Source organism: Carassius carassius, chromosome 34 (genome assembly GCF_963082965.1).
Source record: "Carassius carassius chromosome 34, fCarCar2.1, whole genome shotgun sequence".
Taxonomy (NCBI): Eukaryota; Metazoa; Chordata; class Actinopteri; order Cypriniformes; family Cyprinidae; genus Carassius; species Carassius carassius.
The window spans coordinates 15,555,786-15,574,071 of NC_081788.1; the positions used below are offsets into that span (position 1 = coordinate 15,555,786).

Below are 18,286 nucleotides of genomic sequence, written 5' to 3' on the forward strand. Positions count from 1 at the left end.
TGACAACAAAAGGAAAATAAACTGTTGAGTAAAGTCGTGATTGTTCTTTGTGCACAAAAAGTATTCTTGTAGCTTCGTAACATTATGGTTGAATCAATGAAGTCGCACTATATGAACAGTGTCCTTACTACCTTTCTGGGCCTTTAACATTTCAGTTACGTTGCTTTCTATGTATGTCAGAAAGCTCTCAGATTTCATATAAAATATCTTAATTTGTGTTCCGTAGATGAATGAAGGTCTTATTGGTTTGGAACGACATAAAGGTGAGTAATTAATTAGAGAATTTTAATTTTTGGGTGAACAATCCTTTATCCTTCCCATCATTGAAAGCATAAATATAAATATAAATATAAATTAAAACACAATAAATAATCACAAGATAATAATGCAAGGACCTAACAAAAAATACCCAGAGCAACCTCATGCTATAGGCCTATAACAGAAATCAAAACCATTCATATCTTTGAGTGACTTGGGTGTTATTATAGTCTTTCATGTTGACTGATGGGAAGCATTTACAAAACGGTGACATGGCAAAATGATCGAGCCCACTCTTGTCACTCTCTTTGATTTATGCTTGCCATTTTATGTAGCTAATCTTTCATTTGCATTGGCCCTATGTGCACCAAAACCGCCCGTTCTGAATAAAGCACGTCCAAATTACTATCTTCAGAAATATAGATGCATTATAAACAGTTCCTCCATTTTCAGGTCTCTATGTATCTGAGTTATTGAAACTTAGATTCCTGCTCTTAAGTGTAGAAGGTGCTAGAGAGTGACGTCATAACCCTGTGCCCTATGACACACTTTAAAATCCAAGCACGACTGCTAAATTGAGTCACTAATAAAAGCTCTGACCATGAGTCAACAACACTTATGTCACATTGATGTGAATAAACTATTGTTAGGATTAATCACAAAGAGCAGCACTACAGTCGAGATTACATTAATTTCCATAGACCTTGAGCCTTCAGGGCAGTGGAGTACAGTAAAGTTCACTGGAATATACAAATTGGTATACAGTCGGCTAATATTCAGACAGATGATTATTTACACGCTATAATAAATGCAGCCATTCAAGTGACCCAGTTACGAATGCCACATATATTGTTTTAAAAAATTTCAGAAACCTTGCATTTGTCCAATATTAACTGTTTGATCATTTAAAATGTGCTCTAAAATCTAACAGTCAAAGGAACATTTACTGGCAACTTATATTTTTCAGGGTAAAGCTGTAAAACATCACTCCGACCATATAGATTATCAAGTTGAACACTCTTCTTTGTGCTATAAACCAAATTCTAAACCAGATTCTCAGTGATGAATAAAGCAAGACACTGGAATTTCCACAAGCGAGGTTCCCAGGAACAGCAGGTAGGTCCAGCTTTAGATCCTTACGGGTTGACATGTTCTAGAATGTTCTCCAGTTAAACCCACAGTTCTGTTCGTAAACGTAACTAAACTGCATGATGTGATGGTCAAGAGCACAGCATAAATGTTTGAAAAAGTTGTAACCTGCAATTGCAAAACCTGCAAAGTTGTTACTTTAACTAACCCTAACCAGACTTGTGTATGAGCTGATGGCCATAAGGACTCCTCCTTACAGTTCAAGTCTGACCTGGGTCATGTACTGATCCCATTCTTCCCCTCTCCCACCAACCTTTCTTTCAACACCATACTTTCCTCTATAATTAAGTAAAAAAGAAAAAAAAGGGCAAAAAATGTTACACAGGAACTTAGCATCATAATATGGTTTTACTGTAGGCAGCAGAATAAAAATGAGCATGCACCACAGGATTCCCACTGGAATCTTTATCACACTTTGAAAATCTTTATGTTGATTTATCTGCAAGTGCTAAAACAGCGAGTCTGACACCCTGCCTTCAGCCAAAGAACCAGGGAGTGCATGAGGGTGCCTGCTAATGAAGGAATTACCTCTGGGATACACTCAGGTCAACACTGCACAGTCACAGTCAACACCAGCAATAATAATCACTCAGTAAAAGCAATGGCTCCCCTACAACGTGCAAATTGCCTTCCGAAAAAATTATTTGGATTAATTTATTAGTCGCACTGCTGCACAGAAACTCGCCACTGCTTTAACAACCCACACAGAGAATCTCCACAAATCAACTAAATAACAAAAGATCACTTCCACAAATCTGCAGTTTTACCAGCTTTAATCTTAACCAGTCGTCAGTGTTGGGGAGTAACTAGTTACATGTAACGGCGTTACGTAATTTAATTACAAAATAAATGTAACAGTAATCAGTTACAGTTACTAAGAAAAAATGAGTAATTAAATTACAGTTACTTATGAAAATTGTAACGATTACAAAGAGGATTACATTTGAATATTTACACACATCCACATACAGCTTATTTCTTTCCCAAATTGCACTAAGACATATGGCCCATAATCTCCGAGACGCGGAAAACACATTCGTAGAATCCAGTCATAAAAATGGAATTCAGCCTATAACGCGGACGCAATATGCCACATTTTGGACGAATAAATCAAAAGTAGGTCAGTACACTTGAATCAAAACCCGATATGGACTGATGTCTGTGAATATTAAGCCTCAAAAAGACTGAAAATGAATCCTGCACGTTCTGCGTGTCTGTGGAAATCAGGCGCTGACTGGACATCGGGAGAACCGGGACTATTCCCGGTGGCCTGGCAGACGATTTGGCCTTCTACTTTAATATTGTTATTGTATAATTGCAGGCCGAATATACTAAAGCGATTATTTCCGATAATCCGCCATTCGATAATTAAATCTCTAATAAATCATGAATCGGTTAGTCGTGACTGGCAATGGTTGGGCTCGCGCGCTCTCTGCGCCTCCGCCGAACGGTTTGGATCAGACTCCGAGTAATCAATGCGAGAGAGAGAGAGAGACCGGAGTGAGATGTGTAAGCGCACAGCTGGAGCAGAGAAGCGACACTTCTGTTCAGGGTTTCAGGTGCAGGTCAGTTTCATCTGTAAAGATGCTATTGTAGTTTTGTCTTTGTTTACTTAGTCAAGCAGCAGCAGCACATTGCTCGCAATCACTCAAAATACTGTATAAACGACGTCATTATTATCTTTTGTAATGTTACAGTAGTAATTTAGCAGACAAATCATCATATTTTATCATAGGTTTAGGGGGAGCTAGTGCATACAAAAACACAACCCTTAGGAAATTTAATGTAGCCTATGGTATGGCACTAACCGTGGTTTAACTATGGAATTTGTAGTAAAAATAAATACAAGTGGTAATTCATTTGCCAAAAAAACAAAATTGCACTTACAAAACATGGTAAAAGTCAAATAAAAACCTTCAGTATTAAAGTCATGAGAGAGATGGGTGGATAATGGAAGTGAAGGTGCAGTTCAGGAGAGAACTCTTAATTACGTTCCAAGTCCCCCAACCTAAGGATTCACATTTTTTCATGTCAGGTCCAAAAAATAATAATAGGGTTGTCCATGTTTCAGAATGGGTTGTGGGTGTATGAGTGGGAGATTTCCCAGCCTATTTTTTTCCCAGTCCGCCCCTCATGGAAATTAATCTCTAGAACAGTCACTTCATGAGCATTTTTTACTTATTTTGAGAAACTATCATCATATCATATACAAAGAGACAGCAGTGTTTCAAAAAGACACCAATGTTTCAGGAGTTTAGTACACAAAATAGGACACATGCTTATTAGATAACCGTACTTGAGTTGATGTATATGCTTTTATTTTTTTATTAACTATTTTCCCCCAAACCATTGTTAGATGCAGTTAGATGCCTGTAGTTATGCAAAGATTTGGTTTAAAAACAGTATCTATAAACTAGTTCTTTTGATTTTAAATCTGCTTTGAACTTCAGACCAATCTCTAAGTAAAAGGCAGTACTAAAGTCTGATTGTGTGGTGGATGTGTTCAAATGTGATCATCTTAATTTAAGTGATGAAGGATGGTGAAAGTCTTTCAGTATTGAGCACTACTGTAAGGTTAAACCTGCATGGTGTAAAATGGTTGAAGATGATTAACAGTTGCAAATTAACATTCATTAGAAATTTATAAAAGTAATCAAAATGTACTCAAAAGTAATTAGTTACATTACTTTATTAAAGTAATTAAAAAAGTTACACTACTATTACATTTTAAATAGGGTAACTTGTAATCTGTAACCTATTACATTTCCAAAGTAACCTTCCCAACACTGCCAGTCGTCTGAATTAGTAGCGCAAAGCCACAGCCTGTCAGGCTGGTTCTAGCTTTATAAATGTTGAAGCTGACTCCTGAGCAAAGTTCAATAAGGAGATGTTGACTGTGCCAGAATATGGCTATAGGCAAGGCTCCCTGTCTCACAGGATCTCTTCTTTCTAAAAAGCTTGAATAAACAAGAGCCACAAAGCGTAAAAGTAAAAACAACACTATAAAAAATAGTAAGTGGTTTCCACCACTATATAGTAAGTGGTGGAAAAATATAGAATTTGGTAGAGGAGAAAGAGAAATGTAATACCCTGATGGGGAAGTGAAAAATATTTATGTGCACAGGCAGCAGCTGGAGTTTCTTTTTTTTTACTCTTTTGACTGACAAAGTCCATTTTGGTTCTGCTGTTCATTTCTGGAGTTTGAAGATGTTCTGCATGACAGTCTGACATATTGACCTTTCCCATCACAACAGCTATTGTGTTCACTCACAACTCTGAGACCATAAATCATACTTCACGTGGAGAGGGACAGATCTAGATATGTTTGCACTAGACATAGATTGGGACAAAAATTCATACTAATAATTTAGCAAATTGTTATTTTAGTTGCATCATTTGTTAATGTGTTAGATTAAACCTCGTTTTCAGTGAACAAAATGGCAGCAAATTAAAACAATAACACTGTTGACTGTTAACACTGTTAACACTGAAATATCTCAACCAAAAACAAAAATGCATCATCAATTATTCACCCTCATGTTGTTTAAAACTTCTATGACTTTATTTCTTCTACAGAACCCCAAAAATATATTCTGAAATTATTTACTAAATTTGTAAAGTTGTTTTGAACTTTATGGACTTTCACTGATTTCACTTTCACTTAGTCTTACGGCAGGATCATGACAGGCCCGTGTTTTGTGTACAAGCACATGGCCTTGTCTTTGGGCCATGTGCTTGTGTTGTCTCGTTTCCTTGCCCCGCCCCCCTTGTTACCCTAGTTTTGTCATCATTGATTTACCTGTTCCACCTGTTGTGTTCATTAGTAGCCTCCCTTTATAACCTCGTGTGTTTCTCTGTCCCTTTGTCAGTTCATTATCAAATGTTGCCAACTGTTGTCTAATATTGTTAAATACTGTCTAACGTTGCGTGTCAATCTATGTGAGGTCTGCCTGTAAGTCTATTGAAAGTGATCCTTTTTTTGTTATAGTGTAGTTTGTCAAGTGTTAGTCTAGTTTATCTCTCGTCAGTCTTGCCCTTGTTTTGCCCCCTCGTGGGTTTTGTTTTCTGTTTTTGTCTCCAATAAATCGTGTGAGCGCATTCTGTCTGCATTTGAGTTCATCCCCGCACCCTACCCTGACAATATATATATTTGAAGAGTTCAGATGCAAAAGCCTCTAAGTGCCATCTGAAATATTAGTATTTTTATACATGCATATTTAAATATATAAATGACGTATGTTTGTATTTATGTATGTTACAGAGAATGGTCCGAAAAAGAGAAAATATCCAGTGAGTGGCAGTTTTGTGGACGAAAAAGCCTTGTTGATATCAGAGGTCAGAGGAGAATGGGCAGACTGGTTAGGGATGATAGAAAGGCAACAGTAACTCAAATAACCACTCGTTACAACCAAGGTATTCAGAATACCATCTCTGAACACACAACATGCCAAACTCTGAAGCAGATGGGCTACAGCAGCAGAAGAACACACCGGGTGCCGCTCCTGTCAGCTAAGAAAAGGGAACGGAGGCTTCAATTCGCACGGGCTCACCAAAATTGGACAGTAGAAGATTGGTAAAATGTTGCCTGGTCTGATGAGTCTCGATTTCTGGTGAGACATTCAGATGGTAGGGTCAGAATTTGGTGTAAAGAACATGAAAGCATGGATCCATCCTGCCTTGTCTCAATGGTTCAGGCTGGTGGTGGTGTAATGGTGTGGGGGATATTTTCTTGGCACACTTTGGGCCTCTTAGTACCAGCCTCTTAGTACCAATTGAGCATCGTTTAGATGCAACAGCCTACCTGAGTATTGTTGCTGACCATATCCATCCCTTTATGACTACAGTATACCCATTTTCTGATGGCCACTTCCAGCTGGATAATGCACCATGTCACAAAGCTCAAATAATCTCAGACTGGTTTCTTGAACATGACAATGAGTTCACTGTACTCATGGCCTCCACAGTCACCAGATCTCAATCCAACAGACAAATCTGCAGCAACTGTGTGATGCTATCATGTAAATTTGGACCAAAATCTCTGAGGAATGTTTCCAACACTTTATTGAATCAATGCCACAGAGAATTAAGGCAGTTCTGATGGCAAAAGGGGGTCCGACCTGGTACTAGCAAGGTGTACCTAATAAAGTGGCCAGTGTGTGTGTGTGTGTGTGTGTGTGTGTGTGTCAACATCATCATATATATCTAAAGCAGTGGTTCTCAATTCAAGTCCTCGTGAAATTTTGTATGTAGCTCTTATCACTTCAGACATTTGTTCTATTCGACTGTAAGTGCCCTGCAAAGTGAACTTCATAGAATATTCCACCCTGATTCCAATTTAAAGGGAATGTATATGTGCCATTCAAAGGAGACACGAATTTAAATTGTATTTATTTACTATATTTAGCTATATTAGGAGGACACATTTCACACATCTTTAGTAAATTCCTTCTGTGTGTGAAGATGCTGCAGGCTATGGCGTAGTGCAAATCCATGAATGAATGATCCAAAGTAAACTTCGATGGATTCCCCGTACTCAGGGAAGAGGGAGCAATGAATACAGTCATTTTTCAACCAGCACTCATTTAGCGCTCATGCCACAGAGCTCAAACCCTTCAACATTTACTGCTAATATAATATAGTCTCATTTGGTTGCTCTTTCATTACCCTCACCTGGCGAATCTCTTGAGCCAGATGAGGCAGTGCACCAGCAGTCCCTTTCACTTCCCTTTACTTCAAGCTTAGAGAATTCAGGCATCTGAAATGTGAGCCTCTGTTTGCAGTCGAAAGGGAGAGGAAAGTGCAAGGAGTGGTAGGTGGTGTATTATCCCCGTATCTTTTATTCAGTGAAAGTGAATGAACTCGGCTTGCTTCATTCATCAGAAAGCAACACAGAGGAAGGTACATTTCAGGTAGGATTCCTCCCTATACGTCAATAACCCCACAACATAAATGCTCCATTGTAGAACCGCACCAGTAGACCGGCCCTAATGTAAGAGGGGTTAAAGTAGTGATTAGTTGATGTTGTGGCTCTGAGGGCCTAATGAGCTGCTGGACACTAAATGGATCGCACACTTGAAGCAAATCAATATCTTTTTTCACCAGACCTGCCGAAAAAGGGATTTCCTCAGGGAAGCTGAGGTAGCTATGTTTACCACATACATTTCAAAGTCATTGTTATCAGCTCTGTTACATGGATCACAAAAGCGCCATCCATGATTGCTACACATGGAGATCAATATCATAGAATAACGTTAAAATCAGTGGGAATTTATGCTCATTGAAATGGCAGAGAGCCAGCCAGCTTGTCTCCACTATAAGGCTATTCTCGTTTGTTTGTTGTCTTTCCCGAAGCACTAGGACAGGAAATTGAATAGGGGAGAGGAGGAAAAACAAAGTAGAATGGATGTTCATGTTAGCAGCAGTGACCCTTTTGCTTCCTGTTCAGTCCTCTAGTCCAGTTTCTACTGCATCGTAATGTTCATGCAGCTTTGTTGTTGGCAAGCACTTTTATTTTCTCTAAATTTTTATTTTCCTGCTTATCTGTTATGTCTCTGTGCCTCACTCGCTCAAAAAATTTATTAGAGCATTCAAAGCGCATCGATGACAGGAAATCTGCCCTCTTGACTTTCTGAGTTATATGACAAATGAAAAGTGATTTCTGTGTCTGAATTTCGGCTCAGAGGAAAGATTTGTTTCAGAGGCAAGATTTGTTACATGGTGCATTGGGGATCTAAGGATGTTTCTTTTTAAGCTTAGTTTTTGCTATTGGTTTTGTTGTTGTTGTTGTTGTTTGTGCCATGTCATTGGCTGAACATGTAGCGAAGTAGTGAAAAATACCTCACAGTGAAAGGTATCACCCCAATCTTATTAGTATTCACAGACATTTGTGCATAGCATAATATTTTTGTACATTTGGATATACACTTAAGTCTTTTTTTCTGTCTTTATTTAGCAAGGATAAATCAAACTGACCAAACTGACTGTAAAAACTAGGGGCGCTCCGATCAGGATTTTTGAGGCCGATCAACAATTGCCGATCACAGAAAGCAGTATCTGCCGATCTGATCACCGATACCGATCTTTTTAAAGCCTTCTTTTTATCATGTAGAATTATTTATAGTGATGATCAAATCATGATTTTTAGACATTTATTCAGGGCCTGAATTTCATTTCTGAAAATTAATTCCTCTCCTAGGTGACTCTTGTGAGATTATTTTATTTTATTTTTTTCATCTGAGGGGTGGAGGGGGGCATTTTTTTTGACATTTTTCAAAAACATTTATCTCACCTAAATGTTTGATCATGCACTGCATTTTTGTTTTACAATCATGTAATTGTTACACAATAGCTTACACAGCGCAAGCCTGATTTTGTGAGCTGTATGTGAGGTTAACACATACTCTTTTTGCAGTGAGTATGTAGTCCATGTGTGGTGCATAAGCAGCACGGACTGTGCTTTCACACAGGGGTCTGCTCCTGATCCATGGCTGTTTACCACAAACACAAAAAATTTTCCATTATTTAAATTTTAAATCCAAACATTGTTTGTTGCTTTTTCAACATTTTTTACACAGTATAGTAATATAATCTTTCATCAATTATTCAATGCTTTTTACTTTTGCATTTATTTCTAGATTTATATATTAAATTGCTAAAGCAAAACGTTATCACAAACATTCTAAATTAAAACTTTCCATTGACAGAAACGGTCATATCTAATGTCTTTTATTTTGTATTTAATTATTACAAGCAATCCTGCGGTTCATAAAGAATTTTAATGAAGAACTTTAAAATTAGTGCCTTGTTTTAAAAAAAAAAGTGCTATTTTCCTTTAAACCTAGCCAAAAAGCCATAGCTTATATGTTGGCTGTAAAACACAGTAGACTATAATTATATGCATTTATGGTGTAATAACTACATTTTTGTCAATGCATGTTCATATTTACTGCAAACAATGTGCTGTTACTTTAATTCAGCACGTGCAGCACAACAAAAAAATAGACTTGGTGAGGAAACAATCTCTGCACTGCTGCTGACACACCTCTCCTAAACGCACTGCCAGACTGCAACTGAGTGGCTTTTATCCATTTACAAGAGTGCAGAAAAATACACACCACACAAAATGGTTTAAACACTGGCAAGAATTAAAAAGAAAAAATGCAGTTTATAAACTTTAGTTATGACACGACACTGCCTTGATAGCGCAAGTGACACTTCCCGTGTCAACTGTGCAGCGTGCATCTCACTTATAAGTGCAGATGCGATGTGATTTGAAGCCATTTGCTTTTTGAGAGAGAAAGAGGTGGCTGCTTTAAATTTAGCATTGCCATCAAATATACAGTGGGTACGGAAAGTTTTCAGACCCCCTTAAATTTTTCACTCTTTGTTATATTGCAGCCATTTGCTAAAATCATTTAAGTAATTTTTTTTCTCATTAATGTACACACAGCACCCCGATCATCCTTGAGATGGTTCTACACCTTCATTTGAGTCCAGCTGTGTTTGATTATACTGATTGGACTTGATTGGGAAAGCCACACACCTGTCTATATAAGAACTTACAGCTCACAGTGCATGTCAGAGCAAATGAGAATCATGAGGTCAAAGGAACTGCCTGAAGAGCTCAGAGATAGAATTTTGGCAAGGCACAGATCTGGCCAAGGTTACAAAAAAAAATAACGCTGCACTTAAGGTTCCTTAGAGCACAGTGGCCTCCATAATCCTTAAATGGAAGAGGCTTGGGATGACCAGAACCCTTCCTAAAGCTGGCCGTCCGGCCAAACTGAGCTATCGGGGGAGAAGAGCCTTGGTGAGAGAGGTAAAGAAGAACCCAAAGATCACTGTGGCTGAGCTCCAGAGATGCAGTTGGGAAATGGGAGAAAGTTGTAGAAAGTCAACCATCACTGCAGCCCTCCACCAGTCGGGGCTTTATGGCAGAGTGGCCCAATGGAAGCCTCTCCTCAGTGCAAGACACATGAAAGCCCCCATGTAGTTTGCTAAAAAACACCTGAAGGACTCTGGTTTGATGAGACCAAGATATAACTTTTTTCTAAGCGGTATGTGTGGAGAAAACCAGGCACTGCTCATCACCTGTCCAATACAGTCCCAACAGTGAAGCATGGTGGTGGCAGCATCATGCTGTTGGGCTGTTTTTTCAGCTGCAGGGACAGGACGACTGATTGCAATCGAGGGAAAGATGAATCCGACCAAGTACAGGGATATCCTGGATGAAAACCTTCTCCAGAGTGCTCAGGACCTCAGACTGGGCTGAAGGTTTACCTTCCAACAAGACAATGACCCTAAGCACACAGCTAAAATAACGAAGGAGTGGCTTCACAACAACTCCGTGACTGTTCTTGAATGGCCCTGCCAGAGCCCCGACTTAAAACCCAATTGAGCATCTCTGGAGAGACCTGAAATTGGCTCTCCTCCAATGTCTACCATCCAACCTGACAGAACTGGAGAGGATCTGCAAGGAGGAATGGCAGAGGATCCCCAAATCCTGGTGTGAAAAACTTGTTGCATCTTTCCCAAAAAGATTCATGGCTGTATTAGATCAAAAGGGTGCTTCTACTAAATACTGAGCAAAGGGTCTGAATACTTAGGACCATGTGATATTTAGTTTTTCTTTTTTAATAAATGTGCAAACATGTCAACAATTCTGTGTTTTTCTGTTAATATGGGGTGCTGTGTGTACATTAATGAGGAAAAAAAATTAACTTAAATTATTTCAGCAAATGACTGCAATATAACAAAGAGTGAAAAATGTAAGGGGTTCTGAATACTTTCCGTACCCACTGTATATTAATAAATGTAATATTTAATATGTATAATATTACAATATATTAATAAAAATAGTATTTTACATATATTATCATTTTATATAACAATACCATTTAAAATTGTAATACTATATATAACAACTTACTTTAGTACTGTATTATTAATCAAATAAATACAGCTTTGGTGAACATAAAAGGCTTAAAAAATTACATTAAATTATAATTTATAAATATAATTATAAATTATAATTTTATTTTTTATTTTTAGTAAAAAAACTTGAATTGCAGTATAGATGCGTTGACAACCTCGAAACCTTTTATAATATTTATGAATGAACAAAACAAATAATTTTTGTTACAATATTTCCATATGAAAATGTCAAGCATAAAAATAATGTTTATGATCATTGTATTGTGCTTTGTCATTATTTTTAAATATAAAATAATTGATTAAGTAATGAATAAATGAAACCAGATTTATGTACCTATTTTATGTACATATAACTACCTAAAACGCACAAAGCTGTACCTTTTGAAAAGGTACTGCCCAAGTGACAGCTTTTGTACTTTTTTTTTTTTTGAGAGTGTATAAACCTAAAGGTTGTTCATAAAAATGCTTATATTTGTATTTGCTGTCAATATGTTAATACTGAAAACATTTATGCTAGAACCATACTTTATGCATAAGATCATGTTGAAAAAACTCAATCATGGTGATCAGTTCACCGTCCTCTCAACACAAACAAAGAAAACATTTTTACTAATCAGCTTCCATCAGACCACTTTGCTCTGATGTGCACTTGTCCATGCGTATGCGGAATGTTTTAATCAGTCATCCATGTCTAATAGCTGACTTGCCTTGTTAATGCAAACAATGAGTCTATGTCAAGGAATGATCCAGCAAAAACGTGCCACCACATAACAGGACAGGCCAATCCATCAAATTCCTTGCCAACATGCATCTGTACCACTCTTTAAAATGCATAAGGTTGCTTTGGTGGAACTCAGTAGAAAGTATATAGAAAATGTATGATATCAAGCTCAGGCAAGGTAGAAAAATCAGCTGTTTGTCCAACTAATTGAATATATTTGTCATACCAGAGAAGGACAGTGAAGCAAACTGGACAAGGACTACAAGAGGTGAAAGCTGTGGCTCTGTAATAACCTCTATTAAAATTCCTCTCCATGAAGAAAAAACGTAATTCCTTTGTCTTCCTCCCATAAATCATTCCATGTCATGTCAGTTTGTCAGACACTTTGAAACATGGAACATGGCTTTTCTTACATAGAGCTCAAAGGAAACATTTTCTCTGGAATACAAATTTCTATTTGTAGAGAACTGGAAATGTCTACAGCTCTCTCAGCTCTCCTGAGAATCCTTTTATGACTCACAAATCATAATATACAGCAAACATAAACAGAAAATACTGTTTTTTTTTTTGAGAAAAATGAGAATTTATAACACTGAAAAGCCAATCTAGAAACAAACATGGTACAAACACAAAGGCATTTAGTCATAAATGCTGTGTGACTTGTCAGTCAGAAGTGTAAAAATTATTTAATGTCCATGCTGATTGGCTGACTTAATCACAAAAACACAATAGGAAATAAACCGTTTTCTAATAACTATTCTGAGCTGGGATGTCACAGGAAGCATGGAAAAGTCTATTTCACACTAAGTAGGTTTATTAAAAATAAACTGCTACTTTTAAATGGTTTTCAATGGAGAAAGAAGGTTTTCAGAACTAAATAATGCAGTTTGGTTATGCTAACTGCCAAACCTTTATTCTAATGTGTTTAGAGGGCATTACCCAATCAGAACATTACAATCTGAATGAAATCGTATTTAAGAAAATGCTCAAGCTTAATTCATAGCCTCAGCGTCATTCTTTAGGACAAAATAAAGCCATAGTGAATATCTTAAACTATCATTTTGTCATTCCAGTAGATACTTTAGGTATTTCTTGTCCTCTGACGCAGCATAATCACTATAATAAAACATCATGAACAGTTTGGCATAGTACATCTATGGATATGAGCCATTATTACATTATACATGAGCTATTAGAAAAATGTGGCTTTTAGAATAATGTTAGTCATTACTGATCATCATCTGCCAATAGATTCAAACATGTGGCATCTTTATCAAACTGAAGAAAGGAAAAAAAAATATGTTTTCTTCAGACCAAGAAAATCCAAGAAAACAAAACATAATGATAGAAAAAATAAATAGAGTAAGAAAGAGTTTTTGTCAACATACTGAATTGAATTTTGTAGCTAATTCTGTTCACACCTACAGTATATTATATTATTCCTGCATCTTTCCAGTTTTTGTGCTGTTGAAAAGACAGTAATTGCTCCAAACAGGATCTCGAAATCCATACTGTGAAGCTAGAATTGTTTTCTAACTTCGGATAGCACTGTTTAATCATCAGAAGGTTTTAACTTCATAAAAATGATCAAATTTATTGTAACTCTAAATTCCACTTTGTTTGTTGAACTGTGGAGGGTCACTTGCAGAACCTAAAGAAAAGTGTTCTTTAGTCCTTTAATTTCTCAGTTGTGTACAGCATGGACAAAATTAGAATGAAAGAAGGATGGTGGAGGTGGGTAAAAGAGAGAGTTTGAGTTTGAGGGAGAGAGGAAGACGAGTGTCGAGAGACAAGAGAGATGTCATGCCAGTCAAAAACGCCTCCACACTTCTCTTTTACACACTGGAAGGGGTCACTTCAAATCAATATCACACAAAAGAAAGGCAAATTATAAATGATATGATCACATAACACTGAGGACTCATTTTATTACTTATTTACATCAAATAAACCCTGAAACTGCTTTAGCTTCATCAATACCATAGGAAAAGGAACATTTTTCCTGAAACTGAAAAGTCTGTGATCAGGGATTCATGTTCATGGCTGTTCCTCTTCAGGAACTCGAGCTGCGTCGAACAACGCTTTGGGGAACGCGCTTAGCGTGAGCGACTCTGAATATTTTGTGAAATCAGTCCAATGGAAGAGCGTGACGTCATAGGCGGGGTGACGTAAGCGACCAGGAAGCTATAAAAGCACGTGCCGCGCAGCTGGCATCAGCTTCACGTCTTTCAGCAAGCGCTCTGTGTGTGAATGTCACTTGTTTGTCTTGTGAGTCTTATTTACTGTTGTCTGTCCAGTTAGAGCTCCAAGTCATGCCGAAGAGCAAGGCGAAATCCAAGCATACTGATGGTGATTCCAAATCACGTTATAGGTTGTGTGTTCCTCCCTGCCCGCGATATATAACGGGTGGGGATACACACAGCTTATGTGTGGTTTGCCTGGGAGCGAAGCACGCTGAGTCGGCTCTCGAGGGGGCCGACTGTCCGATTTGCGAGCGTATGTCGGTGCGGCTGCTTCGTTCCAGGAGGGCCCTATTCGAGGAGGGGGCCTTCGCCAGCGTTCCCCGCGGTGCTGGTCCCGCTTCTGCCGAGGCAGAACGGCGGATGAACTCGTGGGGTTCGCAAGTGGATTTGGTAGAGGGAATGGAGACGGGCCAGTCCCTATCTCCTTCCACTTCTGCCAGATCCGGCGCCCAATCTCTGGATACGGAAGCACGCTCTGCGGTTCCTTCCACCCAGGGAGAGGGATCGACGCCCTGCCTCTCTTCCTCCGAGGAGGTCGATGTGAAGTCGGTCGACAGGGATTCGCCACCACAGACCCAGGCAGGGTCTGGTTATGGAACAGGAAGTGAAAACCCTATTAGAGAAGGAGGCCATCGAGGTGGTCCCTCCTCAAGACAGGGAGTCCAGATTTTACAGCCGGTATTTTATAGTTCCAAAGAAGGATGGGGGGTTGCGTCCGATTATAGACTTGAGGGTCTTAAATCATTCAGTAATGAGATTGAAGTTCCAAATGCTCACAATCAAGCATGTTGTAGCTCAGATCAGGTCCAAGGACTGGTTTGTCACAATAGATCTCAAAGATGCATACTTCCTGTCAGGGACCAAGCAGTTAAGCAAGAGGAGTCGCAAGGGAAATTAAAAAATAAGGATTTTTATTTCCCAAAAATCATGACAACAAAGTGAAAATAAAGGTTTGGGCCCAAAAACAAAACTGAGTATTGAGTTCCTATACGTCACTTCCTGTTTGTTGTTGGCGGCTGTACTGCGTTTGAGCTCCGTCACTATATTCTTTTCATTGACTATTTTTAACTCAAAAATCAATTTTATACATCATCGTTTCCGTTTATATAACGTGTGAATATATCCTCTATTGTATTCTACAACAAAAACAATCAGAGCGCCTCGCTAACACTAGTTTTATTTTGATCTCCCGGGTCCGCTATTAGCTTTTAGCCCGTTAGCATCAGCGGCGTGGTTGCAGCTAACTGCGCTAACATTGCTCATACTCTATTCACACACATTACCACTGCTGTACTCACTGTTACTTGCTTTAATGGCGGATGAATGTCTCCACTCTGTGCAGCTCGAGCTTGAGGCCGTGGGAAAGCAGATTCGCGACCTGGAGGTGAGGCAGGCCCAGCTGAGAGAGCGGAGAGCCGCGCTGGAATCATCCCGGGCTGACGCTCACAAGTCCGGGGTAAGTATACAGCGATCTGCTAACAGTCCCACCACGTCTACTCCGTGTGTTTCTCTGCACAGGCCCGGTGCACCCAGGACGCGATCTTCCCAGATGTCCTTCACTGCGACGCCGGGACACCACGGACCCTGGGTGCATCCACAGCGGAGGACGCGAGCCGGGTCCCGGGCGACGACTTCTCCCCCTCCTGCCTTCGACATCTCCATCCGGAACCGCTTCGCTCCCCTCCGTGAGACAGGACGCGACGCTGTGATCATCGGAGACTCCATCGTCCGACACGTAGGTGCTACGTTAGCCGAAGGTAAAGTGCACACTCATTGTTTGCCTGGTGCTCGTGTTCTCGATGTTTCTGCGCAGATACCCGCGATCCTGAAGGTCGACGAGAGCCCCAGAGCGGTCGTGCTTCACGCCGGGGTTAACGACACCACGCTGCGGCAGACGGAGACGCTGAAGAGGGACTTCAGCAGCCTGATCGAGACGGTTCGCAGCATGACGCCCGCGGCGACGATCGTCGTGTCTGGACCACTGCCCACGTATCGACGAGGACACGAAAGGTTCAGTAGACTTTTTGCTTTAAATGAATGGTTGTTGTCATGGTGTAAAGAACAGAAACTGCTATTTGTTAATAACTGGAATCTTTTCTGGGAGCATCCTAGGCTGTTTCGCGCTGATGGATTACACCCCAGCAGAATCGGAGCGGAGCTGCTCTCTGACAACATCTCCAGGACACTTCGCTCCATGTGACTAGTAAGACAATTCTCTAATAACTACTATGATGACTTTTGTTCCACCCGCTTAAATGATAAAAGTACTTGTGCTGTAAAAACTATTAAGACTGTGTCTGTTCCCCGAATAGTGAGGTCAAAATATAATGTAGGATCTAGAAAAAATCTTATCGTAATTAAACCAGAAAAATGTAAAGTAAATGAACAAAAACAATTTTTAAAGTTTGGGCTCATAAATATTAGATCACTCACACCCAAAGCAGTTATTGTAAATGAAATGATCACAGAAAATAGTTTTGATGTACTCTGCTTGACTGAAACCTGGCTAAAACCAAATGATTATTTTGGTCTAAATGAGTCTACTCCACCAAACTACTGTTATAAGCATGAGCCCCGTCAGACTGGTCGTGGAGGAGTTGTTGCAACAATATGTTGCAGGCCCCGCCTCCGGAGACCTAGCAGACAAATTACTGAAAATACAGGAAAGAAAGAAGAGAGTCGGGAATCGCGTCTGTTCTCTGCCAGCTCCTCTGTATCGTGTGTTTATTGACAACAAATCAATCTTCAACATCCACCAGTTTCTTAAACCACAAAAATAAACTCATATAATCTCTTTTCATTGTTTGTCTTTTTCTCATTTAACCTGTTTGAACATATAACAATACTCTTTCCATACTTTCTCATGGGTCAACAGTCAAATCTAGCAAGTTATTACTTTGATTATTCACCTAAGTGCATATTTTAAGTCTGTTTCAACTCTTAAAACATTTGTGACATTTGTTTCACCATTAGTTTGTCAAAAATCAACATTTCAAAGCATTAACAGCTATTTAGGCTGCCGTTACACACTTCTGCATGAGCTGGTCACGTGACCATCAAGCGCGCCAAGCGCGAGTTCAGAGTGAGCTTTGCACATAACATATAACATAAACAATTAACTTTTACACATAACTCAATGGAACATTTAGATCTGAGACACTGAATAAACATGTTAGACTCAAATATTGCATTACACAGGAGTATTTACAGTAGTTTTACCTCAGTATGAACACTTTTAGAAATCACAGATGTAAGTTATCAAACTCTCACAACCAGCCCTCACTGTACATTGTAATTAAATGGATGTTACCCTATTTAGTCAAGTTTTCCCCGAACATTTGTACTATATACCTGAAAATACAGGAAAGAAAGAAGAGAGTCGGGAATCGCGTCTGTTCTCTGCCAGCTCCAGTGTGAGCGGAAGCTGCAGAGATAGCCCGAAAGCGCGATCCCGTGTCAAAATAAAAGTCTCTGTTTCAAGTGTCCGTGCAAAGTAAAAAAAAATAAAGTACTTCATGAATGTCCATATGAAAGGCATAGAAGGAAGATATTATTATTCACACAACCATATTGTGTACTCATTTTTCATGGGTACCACAAATATATAGTGATATTCTCAATGTTACCCAGAAAACAGGATACAGGTTTAACTCTTTTGAAATACTTCTGCTAAATGTTACACTGTCAGACATGCAAAAGAAATCTAATGTATCTCTTGCTCTGGCTACTGTGTATAGACCACCAGGGCCGTATACAGAATTCCTAAAAGAATTTACAGATTTCCTCTCAGACCTTCTAGTTACAGTTGATAAGGCGCTAATCATGGGAGATTTTAATATTCACGTTGATAATGCAAATGATACATTAGGACTTGCGTTTACTGACCTAATAAACTCCTTTGGAGTCAAGCAAAATGTCACCGGGCCCACTCATCGTTTTAATCATACACTAGATCTAATTATATCGCATGGAATCGATCTTA

At 39.1% G+C, this 18,286-nt stretch overlaps 2 protein-coding genes across 5 annotated transcripts in view; one reads left to right on the plus strand and one right to left on the minus strand.

Annotated features, from left to right (window-relative positions):
• The window catches only part of LOC132114489 (glutamate receptor ionotropic, delta-2-like), a 398,065-nt gene that overhangs the window by 285,784 nt on the left and 93,995 nt on the right, over positions 1-18,286 (minus strand). The gene's annotated exons all lie outside the window — the stretch shown is intronic.
• LOC132115167 (uncharacterized) lies at positions 15,306-16,508 on the plus strand. Its single transcript, XM_059523564.1, has 2 exons — positions 15,306-16,039; positions 16,118-16,508. The coding sequence occupies exons 1-2, from the start codon at positions 15,617-15,619 to the stop codon at positions 16,502-16,504; spliced, it is 810 nt and encodes a 269-aa protein (XP_059379547.1). The 5' UTR covers positions 15,306-15,616; the 3' UTR covers positions 16,505-16,508.

Coding starts and splice junctions, on each gene's coding strand:
- LOC132115167 (XM_059523564.1), top strand. CDS start 15,617: ATGGCGGATGAATGTCTCCACTCTGTGCAGCTCGAGCTTGAGGCCGTG. Junction 16,040..16,117: donor GAGACTCCATCGTCCGACAC/GTAGGTGCTACG, acceptor GTTTCTGCGCAG/ATACCCGCGATCCTGAAGGT.